Source organism: Carcharodon carcharias, chromosome 3, assembly GCF_017639515.1.
Source record: "Carcharodon carcharias isolate sCarCar2 chromosome 3, sCarCar2.pri, whole genome shotgun sequence".
NCBI classification, from domain to species: Eukaryota; Metazoa; Chordata; class Chondrichthyes; order Lamniformes; family Lamnidae; genus Carcharodon; species Carcharodon carcharias.
Window position 1 is genome coordinate 7,302,247 of NC_054469.1, and position 13,032 is coordinate 7,315,278.

General features: G+C 43.8%; 1 protein-coding gene across 4 annotated transcripts in view; it reads right to left on the reverse strand.

Moving 5' to 3' along the window:
* The window catches only part of zgc:86598 (STKc_CK2_alpha domain-containing protein), a 99,703-nt gene that overhangs the window by 39,117 nt on the left and 47,554 nt on the right, over positions 1 to 13,032 (reverse strand). For all 4 annotated transcript variants that reach the window (XM_041185127.1, XM_041185125.1, XM_041185128.1 and 1 more), the window contains exons 4-7: positions 12,863 to 12,964; positions 5,774 to 5,824; positions 1,587 to 1,646; positions 1,347 to 1,430 (exon numbers count right to left, since the gene is read on the reverse strand). In XM_041185127.1, the coding sequence (XP_041041061.1) occupies positions 1,347 to 1,430; positions 1,587 to 1,646; positions 5,774 to 5,824; positions 12,863 to 12,964 (297 nt within the window). The remainder of the gene's footprint in view (positions 1 to 1,346; positions 1,431 to 1,586; positions 1,647 to 5,773; positions 5,825 to 12,862; positions 12,965 to 13,032) is intronic.

The following is a 13,032-nucleotide window of genomic DNA, read 5'->3' on the forward strand; positions in this document are numbered from 1 at the left end:
AGCCTCCAATTCGCTGACTTAGCCAAGGTTCCTCAAGATGCAAACACTTACTGCAGATGTTTGCCTTGGATCACCATGGCATCCAGGAACTCCCACATGCTGCAGCCTTGACACATCACCTATCCTGACATCCTTAATATCTTTTAAACAATTACTTAATTATATTAACCACTTATTTAATGTTGCTTTCTTATATATTTGATTAACTTTATCAACAAACGGTGCACTATTTTAAACATTAGGGATAGAAAGAATTAATGCACTTACCAGATACTCACCAAACAGCTAGATCCTTTCCCTATAGTAGAGCAAGAACCAATTTCTATAGCGTGATAAAGATACAAGGAGGAAACAAACAACTCCTTCCCCCCTCTCAGTGCCAAGGCTGCACCAAAGAACCCTGAATTTACAGTAAACTGAACTGGGGCTACAGTAACCAGATTCAACCAGTTAACTAATTAACTACTCAGCTCCTACGGCTGAGAGTGAGCTTACCCTGTCTAAACTGCAAGAAAGAACGAACTTAGCCTGCTTACATAGTACTTTCCAATTATAACTAATTGCAGACTAGATTCAATTTTAAGAGCAAAATTTAAGAACAAAATTAACACTTAAAACTCCCCTCTCACCAAACTTAAGTCTTCACTCAGTTTGTCAGTTGCACTCCGTTTGCCAAGGCTGCACTGATTAACTATTTTTAAGGCTGAATGAGATACATTAGGTAGGTAGGTCAGGTGTTTTCCACATGTCAGTGCAGCCTCGATGGGCCGAAGGGCCTCTTCTGCACCGTGTGATTCTGTGATTCTTGATTGACAAGGGAGTCAAAGGGTATAGGGGGAAATAGGAAAGCAGAGTGAGGCCACAGTCAGATTAGCCATGATCTTATCGAATGGCAGAGCAGGCAGGGACGGCCTAGTGGCCTACTCCTCCTAACACCTGGCTCTCATTTTAAGTCTGTATCCCACTTTGTCCTGGATACCTCGCCCAGCAGAAGACGGGACCTGGTCAAGTCTAGAGTCCAACAACAAGCCAGAAGCACAATTTATCAACAGCTCAAGCCAGTGCTGAGACCTATATAACTGCAGCAATGAGTACAGCTCGTGTGCACACAGTGCAAAATGGGTTTCAGGGAGGAACTCAAACAAGTGTTACCGGTGACCAGCACTCCTATACAGGGCCTCATTGCAATCCGAGCAGGGTTCAGGGGAAAGGGGCAAGGGCAAGTATTTAATTTATTCAGTTCCACTTGATTAGCAGCAATCTCCTGGATGTGGCCTTGGAAGCTCTAATGCTTCCTGAACCAGGCTGAGGTCAGCCTGAAGATGAGATACACATCAGCCCTTTACCTTTCTGTGTTCGTGGTCAATCATCACATTGTGTGGTTTGACGTCCCTGTGCATGATCCCCATACTGTGACAGTAATCCAGGGCCTGGCCAGAGAAAAGAAACAGAAAAAAGTAAGTTCAACCCATGATGAATAAGACCGTCACCTCCCTCCTGCTCACCACTTCCCTCCCTCCCTCGCACTTGCTGCTTCCTTCAGGATCATCAAGTAGAACAGCCCCACATGTAAAGAGGTTCCTCACCTTTAGAATCTCATACATGTAGAATCGAATGTCGTAGTCTGATAACGTCTGGTACAATTGCTGTAGAATTGAGAAAAGGACACAAGTTATCCTCAAAAATCTTCCCTACCCCACACCCTGTCCCCAACTTGGGAAAGGGCTGGCACAATTTTGTCAAAAAGAATGCCCATTTGGCAGGTGGTGCCTGGTTAAGGGTATAACCTCTTGGATCAACTGGGGTAGCAATCCCACCCTCTCTCATTAGCACAATTCTCAAAGCTTTACTAGGAATCTGGGACAGTGACTTGGTCTTTTTATGCAAAAGAAAATTACACTTGGCTCCCCCTCCCTCACACCCACCCTGTATCAATTACTTTGAGTCAAAATATTACGGGCAGCTTGGCTTGATAAAAGAATTCAGGAAGACAGGTTGGTGGGATGGGCAGACAGGTGTCAGAGGCAATTTATTGCAAAGAATCGTTATAGGAGAGAAAAAACTTCAATATACCATAGCATAAGTTCATTTGAAAGACAGTAAAGATTGTGTAAAAACACAGTCAGCTAGGTCCAAATATAAGACCTTGCAAGTGTGAGAAGGGGGTCACAACTTCAAACTCAGGAAGGAGAGAGAGAGAGAGAGGGAGACGGAGACAGAGACAGAGACAGAGACAGAGACAGAGACAGAGACAGAGACAGAGACAGAGACAGAGAGAGAGGGAGAGGAGAGCAAGGGGTTGGACATGCAGGTGATTTTATTTTTCCTCAGAGGGTGCCTGACGGGTGCAATTGAATTCTGGAGATGGTAATGAGGACCAACATCACAAAGTCCATTTTTGGAAAAAGATCTGGAGTATAAATGTACACTTGTGGTGCCCATATTTCCAAAAAGGAGGTCTGGTTAAAGGGCAAAATGGTTTTACAAGAATAATACCAAAAGTGAGAAATTATGCCCATCAGGAACGATTGAACAGACTGGGGTGCTGTTCTCTAGAAAAGAGAAGACTGAGGGATGACCTTATAGAAAATCTTTAAGAATATGACTGGGGTTCAGTGGGGTAGACGTGGAAGTGATGCTTCCACTTGCAGGCACGACCAGAATTATGGGCTATCAATATAAGATAGTCATTAATAAATCCAAGCAGCAATTCAGGAGAAACCTCTTTTCAACCCACAGAATGCTAAGAATGTGCAATTCACAAGCAATGTTTGAGGCAAGTTGCATAGAGGCACTTAAGGGGAAGGTGATAAACACGAGGGAGAAAGAAATGTTGTTGGGGTGAGAGGAAGGAGGGATGAGGCTTGGGTGAAGTATAAACTCCAGCACAGACCTGTTGGCCATACAGCCTGTTTCTGTAAATATTTGGTATTATCTATTACTGTAGATCGCAGCATCAACACTTGAAGCCTCAAAACATTGTTCCAAAAATGGATATTGACTTATACGCAGGTATAAGGTGTGAACTACCATTGAAAAAAACACTGGGTATTCAAATTAAATCAATTTGACACTTTTTATTCAACTAATTAATTCTACAAGGACACCTTTAGCCACAATCAAAACATTTTAAAACCATCAGATTAATTATCTTTGATATTCGATGCAGAGTTCATTAAATTCATTCCGAGTCACTTTGAATACAGCATCATCGTAAGGATCCCACTTTGGACCAGATGTGACTCTTTCGGTTTCAGAATCATCCCTCCACAACAAATCATCTTCCTCTCCGTCCACTGAATTGGCTATTCCACAATTTCTGAATGATCTGATGACAGTTTGTACATTAATAGCATCTCACGATTTTATGAAAAACTCACACAAAATATCAACTGGGCAGCACACATACCTCCACTGTTTCTGAAGGTTTTTCTTTGTTCACCATCCATTCCGTTCAGTGTGTACATGATCCTTGAATGGCTTGTTGAGGCTCACATCCAAAGGCTGAAACTATGGATATCAGACCCCTTGGCAGCTAACACCTGCAATGTGAGTGTTATTTCTTTGCAGGCATCTCTCGATCAGTTGTATGAGATCTGAACATGTCCCACACTAATAAGCTGAATTCTTTACGCAGGCCTACTCCACACATTATTGGCCCACATCTTGACTCCACCTTCACCCATCCAATCACTGTCAAGGACATGCACAAAAGCTCATGCAGTGATCTTGATTTGCGGCACGGTTTTATGTTTACAAATTACCATAGGCTTTAATTTCTTCCATCAGCCATGTAGGCTAGTACCACTGTGAACCTTGTCATCTTAGGTCCTCTAGTTTTCACTAGAGCTGTTATCGAACCTGTCAACTCAATGCGGTTGCTGGACATATCGAAATTCATGGGTTTTTCATAATGGAAATTCATGCTTATGCTGCATTCTGATGATGAATCGCTGGAAACTGGTCATTTTGGGATCGAGCAATATTGGTCTTCTGCGGCAACACTAGACATTTTTGTTCCATAAGTTAGCTGTTGCTCTGAAATCGTTGCTGGACTTGGTTTGATTTGGCCCACTTCAGTGCCTATGCACACAGTGTATTTCTGCTGACGATGTAATCATTCTGGCCATTTGAGGGCCCATTCAGATACAGGCTTCTCAAGATCAGGCCAGTGGCTGATCCCGTTCTCATGGCACATTTGGTTTTCGATGTCTTCCTCAGATTGAATTCCTCCTCCTTCCATTCTCGCACCAGTTTTCCCGCTAATGTCAAATTCACTGACTGCAGTAGAGTTAGTTGATGAGTTAGCAAACGCTGTGACATTCAGATTGAAACCAGCTTTGTACTTTTTACTGGAGGCCCATTTCTGTTCAGCATTCATCATGCGCGGTCTGCTCTTTGTGGGCATGTCTTAAACTCCTGCATATCTTCTTGGCAACACAGCCCATATCACCTGATCGATACCAGGCATCAACTTATAAGGTGAATAAAACATCCATCTCTGAGATGAAAAATTGCAGCCAACTCCTAATGCAAGTATAGTATTCCATAGAAGAAAAGGAATACGCCAAGTATAGGCTTAAACATGGTATTTGGCACCAAAGAAGTGGGGTTGATATATATGCCAGGTTGACTTATGTCACAGCAGGTAGAGGTGGAATTTCAGGTATATAAGCAATGAATGAGTTGGGGTCTTCTGGCTGATTCCCTTCAAAGGGTCAGAGAGAAATTTTTGATCGGAGTCTCCTAAATTTGATGTGGATCCCACTTTTCGCCTCTTCCAGAAAATGGGAGAAGGGAAGATGGGGATATGGAGATATCCATCTCGAAGGACAAGGGCAACAGATGCATGGGAACGCCATCACCTCCAAGTCACACCCCATTCCAATGTGAAATTCCTTCTTCATTGTTCAGTCATAGTAATGGAACTCTCTCCTTAACAGAAATGTAGACGTACCTGCACAATATGGACTACAGCTGTTTCAGGAGGACCACAGCCTCGCTGCTCCCTGTGGTTCAGTTGGGAAAATTAAAAGCCTGAGACGCTGTGTGTTTTTTTTATATTCATTGAAGGGGTGTGAGAGTCACTGCTAAGGTCCGTAGTTATTGCCTATCCCTAATTGCCCTTGAGAAGGTGGTGAGCAGCCTTCTTGAACTGCTGCAGTCTGATGATTAGTGTACATCTCCTGCTGTAGATACACCCACATTGCTGTTAGGAAGGGAGTTCCAGGATTTTGACCCAGTAACAGTGAAGGAACAGCGATATATTTCCAAGTTAGAATGGCATGTGGATTGGAGGGGAACTTGCAGGTGGTGGTGTTCCCATGCATCTGATGCCCTTGTTCTTCTAGGTGGCATAGGTCGTGGGTTTCGAAGGTGCTGTCAAAGAAAGCTTAGTGAGTTGATGTAGCACATCATGTAGATGGTACACACTGCTGCCACTATATTGGTGGTGGAGGGAGTGAATGTTGAAGGTGTTGGATGGGGTGAATGCCTTTCAACAGAGGGTTTAGGGAGCATGGACTGCCTCATCACAGTGAGGCAGAGACAACCACACCTTTGAAGGGAAGAGTAGGAAACATTCAAAGCAGATAGAGCCACGGTGCAACAGTGAGGCAGTGAGATTAGTTCTGAATTGCTGAAACGAGTTGGCTCAGACACAATGGCTGAATGGCCTTTATCTATAAAGTTCTACCTGCATCCACAGCTTTGCTGATGATTAGTGTACATCTCCTGCAATCGCTACTCCAAAATAAACCATGACTTGACTTACCTTAAAATCGGTGTTGTTTACATGTTCAAACACAAGTGCAGGCGTCCGAGACTGAGAAAGGCCCAATCCAAGACATGGAAAGAAAAGAAAGATGTTTTTAGTCCTGTGTGTAATTAAATAAAGATCTGTTTAGACATAAGTAATAAATCTTGATCTGTATTTCCATATACGATACATTCAGCCATGATCTTATTGAATGGGCTTCCTCCTGCTGCTAAGTCCTAATTACCCAAGTGTAGGATGGAACAGTGGTAGTGTAAAGGGTGGAGAGGGGCCAAAGTTCCTACATTATGTTCAGGAAAATTTTCCAATCCAACGAGAAAATATGCATTATTGGACCTAGTTCTTGGAAATGACGTGGGCCAAGTAGATCAAGTGTCAGTAGGGGAACATTTAGGAGACAGTGATCATTGTATTGTACGTTTCAGGATGATGATGGAAAAGGACGATAGGCAATCCAGAGTGAGAATAATTAACTGGGCAAGGGCTGACTTCGATGGGGCAAGAACGGAGCTTAGCCAGATAAACTGGAACATTAGGTTGGCAGGAAAAACTTAGCTGAACAATGGGCTACCTTCAAAAAAGAATTGGTTTGGGCACAGTCAAGGAAGTCCATTGAAAGAGAAAGGTAGGGCAAACAAATCTAGAGCTCCCTCGATAAAAATGCAGATAGAAATGAAGGTAAAGAAGAAAAAGTGTGCTTACGACAGGTAGAAAATATAATTGAGAACCAAGAGGAATACAGAAGGTTCAGAGGGGAGTTGAAAAAGCATATTAGATAAGCGAAGAGGGATCATGAGAAAAGACTGGCAGCCAACATAAAGGGGAACCCCAAAGTCTTCTATAGACATATAAATAGTAAAAGGGTGGTAAAAGGAGGAGTAGGGCTGATTAGGGACCTAAAAGGGAATTTACACATAGATGAAGGGGCCATGGCTGAGGTATTAAATGAATATTTTGCATCAGTCCTTACCATGGAGGTAGATGATACCCAGGCCAATGTGACAGACAAGGAAACTCTGTCACTAGAAGGGTTCAAAATTGATAAGGAGGAAGTGTTGAACAGACTGTGGGTACTTAAAGTTAACAAGGCACTGGGACCGGATGAGATGCATCCAATGATATTGAAGGAAGTGAGAGTAGAAATTGCAGGGGCATTGGCCATAATCCTTCAGGCTTCCCTAGACTCAGGGGTGGCGCCAGTGGACTGGAGAATTGCAAACATTACGCCCTTGTTCAAAAAAAGGCCCAGCAATTACAGACCAGTCAGTTTAACTTCAGTGGTGGGCAAGATTCTAAAAACAATTATTCGGGACTGAATTAGCAGTCACATGGAAAAATATGGGTTGATAAGGAAGAGCCAGCATGGATTTCTAAAGGGGAAATTGCATTTAACTAACTTGGGGTTTTTTGAAGAAAAGGTTGATGAGGGTAATGCTGTTGTGTACATGGACTTTCAAAAGGCATTTGATACAATGCCACACAACAGACTTGTGAGATAAGTTTTTGCTCATGGAATAAAAGGGGCAGTAGCAATGTGGATACAAAATTAGCTGGAAAATAGGAAGCAGAGATTAATGGTCAATGGATATTTTTTGGGCTAGAGCAAGGTTTGTAGTGGAATTCCCCGGGGGTCGGTATTGGGACCCTTGCTTTTCCTGATACATAGTAATGATCTAGATCTTGGTGTGCAGGGGGCAATTTCAAAGTTTGCGGATGATACAAAGCTTGGGAGTGTTGGAGGGGGACAGTGTGGGACTTCAAGAAGACATAGGCAAGTTGGTGGAGTGGACAGATGAAGTCAGTGGCAGATGAAGTTCAATATGGAGAAGTGTGAGGTGATGCATTTTGTTAGGAAGAACATGGACAGGCAATATAAAATAAGGGGTGAAATTTTGAAGGTGGTGCAGGAGCAGAAAGACTTGGGTGTATGTGTGCATAGATCATTGAAGGTGGCAGGACAGGTGGAGAGCAGTTAATAAAGCATAAAGTATCCTGGGCTTTATTAACAGGGGCATAGAGTACAAGAGCAGGGAGGGTACGCTGAAATAATAAGACACTTGTTACACCTCAGCTGGAGTATTGTGTATAGTTTCGGACGCCACATTACAGAAAGGATGTGAACATATTGGAGAGAGTGTAGAAGAGGTTTACAAGAATGGTTCCAGGGATGAGAAACGTCAGCTATGAGGATAGATTGGAGAAGTTGGGACTGTTCTTGGAGAGGAGGAGGCTAAGAGGAGATTTGATAGAAATGTTCAAAATCATGAGGGGGTTGGACAGAGAAGATAGGGAGAAGCTGTTCCTGCTTGTAAATGGATCAAGAATGAGAGGACACAGATTTAAAGTGATTTGCAAAAGAAGCAAACATGATGTGAGACAAAATTTATTCACACAACGAGTGGTTCGGGTCTGGAATGCACTGCCTGGAAGTGTGGTGGAGGCAGGTTCAATCGAGGCGTTCAAGAGGGCATTAGATGATTATTTGAATAGAAACAATGTGCAAGGGAAAAGGCAGGGCAATGGCACTAGGTTATAATGCTGATTTGGAGAGCCGATGGGCCAAATGGCCTCCTTCTGTGCAGTTAAAATTCTGTGATTCTCTGAAGTCCTAAGTCCCCATTCTATATACTGCTTGGAGTTTAGAGGAATGAGAAGCGATCTTATTAAAATATATCAGATTCTGAGGGGGCTTGACTGGGTAGATACTGAGAGGCGTGTATAAATATTGTAGCTTAATTCATCAATAAACGCAGAATGATACTGCAGGAAACCAAACGAAGGGTTTCAATCAAATACATCTGCTTCCTGACTCTTTGCTCTCGAGTCAAACACAATTAATAAATTGTGAACGAGCACATCTGTTAATGATTTGGGGAATGATGGCGCACCAGAACACCAACTGTGTAACAGATAGCCAATATAAAAGATAATCAATGAAGTAATGGACAGAGCTAACAGTACAACTACACGAGCACAGGAAGACACAAAAATCAAAATGTTCTTATTTCTTGCTTCTTAAGTTCGCTTTCAAGCCCACCTTCCTGCAAACGCCGACATTTTCCCCACCACTGCCTCTCACCAGCTGCTTTCAGTATCTCACCATATCACTCTGTGAACAAGGGACATCCACTCTCTGAAGTACCCTCAGTGAATGACTACAGCTTTGCTGATAACAAAATTGTTAAATTAATTGCGCCTTTGCCATCAGTTACTTTATCTGGGCTACTGAGGAATTCTGCCTCTTCACTTTTTTGAGTTCTCTGCCGGAAGGCAGGTCTGACCCACAGCACTACAATATCCACCACAGGCAGGGCAAGGCAGCAGGTCCCGAATCCACCCCAGCCGGAATAGGGATTGAACCCTGTGCCATTGACACCAATCTGATCCACACCATCTGATCCAATTTTAAGCAAGGATATAGTCGCACTGGAGGCGGTACAATGAATGTTTACATAATTGGTCCATAGGATGAGGGGTTGCCCTATGATGAGAGGCAGGAGACACTGGACTTAAAATTCTCTGGGATGTAGAAGAATGGGAGGCAATCACATTGAAACCGACAAAATTCTAAAGGGGCTCGATAGGGTGGATGCTGAGAGAATGTTTCCGTTGGTCAGTGAATCTAAACACGGGCACAATCTCAGGATAAGGGGCCGATCATTTAAGATTGAGATGAGGGGAAATTACTTCACTCAAAGGGCTGTGAATCTTTGAAATTCTCTACCCCAGAGGGTTGTGGATGTCTATCATTGAATACATTTAAGGCTGAGATGGACAGACTTTTGGTCTCTCAAGGAATTAAGGAATATGGAGAGCGGGTAGAAAAATGGAGTTGAAGATCAAGATCAGCCATGATCATACTGCATATCAGAGCAGGCTCAAAAGACCACGTGGTCTACACCTGCTCTTATTTCTTATGTTCTTATGTTCCTACTGCCCAGCCAACAATCCCCCAAGGAGTTAGAGTTTCTGTGGCAAAATGCACTTTTAGATGCATGTTGTAGCCTAGAACTATGGATAGTGACAGAGGTTCCAATTTCTTTCCATCACATGGATGACCAGGAATCTATCCTGCTCTTACCGCCTGTCATTGGCATGTGTTGGAAGGTTTTGCAAGTTGACACTCAACCTGTATGGCCACATCATGAATGCACATTCCTCTGCCATGAAGTCCTGAATTGGAACTTGAACCTGGAGCTTCTAGCTCGGAGACAGGGAGGCTACCCACTGCACCACAAGACCTCCATTACACTCTGCATGTAATTTACCGGCTCTCCCCATCTGCTGAACTCACATGTTCCCTCACGCTCCTCTTCCTCCATCCCGTTACCCCACTCACTCACTCCCTCCATTACCTGCTCCCTCACACTCCTCTGGCGTTCTCTCTCCCTCACCTACTCCCTCACACTGTCCTCTCTCTCCCTCCCTCACCTGTTCCCTCTCCCTCCCTCCCTTCCTAGTGGACTGCTGAGGCCTCAACTATTAACAATCTATATTAATGAGATTGGATGGATGGCCTGACTGCAATAGCCAAATTTGCTGAGGATACAAAGGTAGGTAGGAAAGCAATTTATGAGGAGGATACAAATGGTCTGCAAAGGGATATAGATAGGTTAAGCAAGTGGGCAAAAATTTGGCAGACAGAGTATGATGTGGGAAAATTAGAGATTGTCCACTTTGGCAGGAAGAATAGTAAAGTAAAGCAGAATATTATTTAAATGGAGGGACACCACAGAATGCTATAGTACAGAGGGATCTGGGTGTCCTTGTACATGAATCACAAAAAGATAGTATACAAGTACTGAAAGTAATTAGGAAGGCAGATGGAATATTGGCCTTTATTGCAAGGGGAAGAGAGTATAAAAGTGGGGAAGTTTTGCTACAGCTGTGCAGGGCATTGGTGAGACCGCACCTGGAGATCCTGTGTGTGGATCTCCCTACTTAGGGAAGGATATACTTGCACTGGAAGTCATTCACAGAAGGTTCACTAAGCTGATTCCTGGGATGAAACGGTTGTCTAATGAGGAAAGGTTGAGCAGGTTGGGCCTATACTCATTGGAATTTAGAAGAATGAGAAGTGATCTTATTGAAACAGATAAGATTCTGAGGGGGCCTTGACACGGTAGATACGGAGAGGTTGTTTTCTCGTTCGGGAAAATCTAGAACAATGGGACACATTTTAAAAATAAGGAGTTCCCATTTAAGGCAGAGATGAGGAGTTTCTTTCAACCCCAGAGGGTTGTTAGTCTCTGAAATACCCTTCCCAAAATAGTGGTGGAGGCTGGATCATTGAATACATTCAAGCAAAGTTAGATAGATTTTTGATCAACAAAGGAGTCAAGGATTATGGGGCAGGCAGGCAAGGGGTTATGGCCACATCAGATCAACCACAAATTGGCTGATTGGCCCACTCCTGTTCCTATTTATGATCTTACAATGTCACTTATTCCTTCACACTCCTCTTTCGTTCTCTCTCTTGCCCTCTCCTGTTCCCTCTCTCTTACTCACTAGGGTATCGGAATTGCAACAAATTCACAGTCCTGATTAAACCTTGAGGTTCAAGTACATATTAGGAGTGACAGCACCAGGAAGGAGGTCACTGGAGGGGCCAGAATAGTAGAGTTGAATTTTGGGAGGGAGGTGCATGGTAAAACCAGTAAGCGAGTGCTGAATGGAGAAGGTTTGAGCTGCCAAATTGAATTCTCTTTCTTTGGGTTTTCTCATGTGTGAATGGCTTTTCATTAATTTATTCATGGGATGCGGGGGTCGCTGACTAGGCCATAATTTATTACTCATTCCTAACTGCCCTTCCGAAGGTCGTGGTGAGCTGTCTTCTTGAACCACTGCAATCCTTGCGGTGTAGGTACACCCACAGTGCTGTTAGGAGGGAGTTCCAGGATTTTGACCCAGTGACAGTGAAGGAATGGCAATATTTTTCAAACTCAGGATGAAGAGTGGCTTGGAGAGGAACTTGCGGGAGGTGGTGTTCCCATGTGTTTGCTACCATTGTCCTTCTAGACAGTAGCAGTCAGGGGTTTGGAAAGTACTGCCTAAAGAGCCTTGGTGAGTTCCTGCAGTGCATCTTGTAGGTGATACACCCTGCTGCCTTTATGCATCAGTGGTAGAGGGAGTGAATGTTTGTGGAAGGGTTGTTAGTCAAGCAGGCCGCTTTGTCCCAGATGGTATCACGTTTCGAGTGCTGTTGGAGCTGCACTCATTCAGGCAAGTGGGGAGTATTCCATCACACGCCTGACTTGTGCCTTGCCTTGTAGGTGGTGGACAGGCTTTGTGGAATCAGGGGGTGAGTTACTTGCTCCAGGATTCCTAGTGTCTGGCCTTGTAGCTACAGTGTTTACATGGCTAGTCCAGTTCAGGTTCTGGTCAATGGTAACCCCCAGGATGTTGATAGTGGGGGATTCAGTGATGGTAATGCCACCGAATGTCAAAGGGTGATGGCTAGATTCTCTCTTGTTGGAGATGGTCATTGCCTGACACTTGTGTTGTGCGCATGATACTTGCCACTTGTCAACCCAAGCCTGAATATTGTCCAGGTCTTGCTGCATTTGGACATGGGCTGCTTCTGTTTCTGCTGACTGAGCATGGAACACTCACTGTTGAACCTCCTCCATTTATCTAAGCAATCTAGAGGTCAATGGAAGTCCAAGCAAGTCAGGACAATGATTTTGCGTTCAATCAAGGTGAGTACTCCCCCCACAACAACACCAGATTTAGAAACAATCAAGAACTCTTGCTTCACAGCAAAAGAACAAACTCATGGAATGGCCTACAGGTCAGGTGGTGCAGGCAACAAATGGTGCAGATATTTAAATAGAAGTGGGTTCTTCCTGAATGTATGTATTTGTGGGTTCCTCCATCCACATCTGATCTCACAACATTGACATCCTCATGACCCACGGCCAATACCAGGCCTGACTGAGCAATCCAGGCCACAGGCTCAGATACAGAAAGGCACGCAGGTCATTTCACCGGCTGCGACGTGATGATTAAAGGTAGAACCACTGCGTCCCAACCCTGCTGTGAACCCAAAGGCTGCAGGAAAAGCCCTTGATAATATTCGGTACTCACCACTGGGTCCTTTACTATGTCTAATAAGTTTATGATATTGGGACCCCCACGCAGGTTCTCTAAAATCTTTATCTCTCGCTTTATTTTCTTCTTTTTTACTGGCTGTGAAAACAAAATACTAGGTAAATGTAGGTACAAACAAACATAGTGCTTAGCTGGAATCTTGCTGA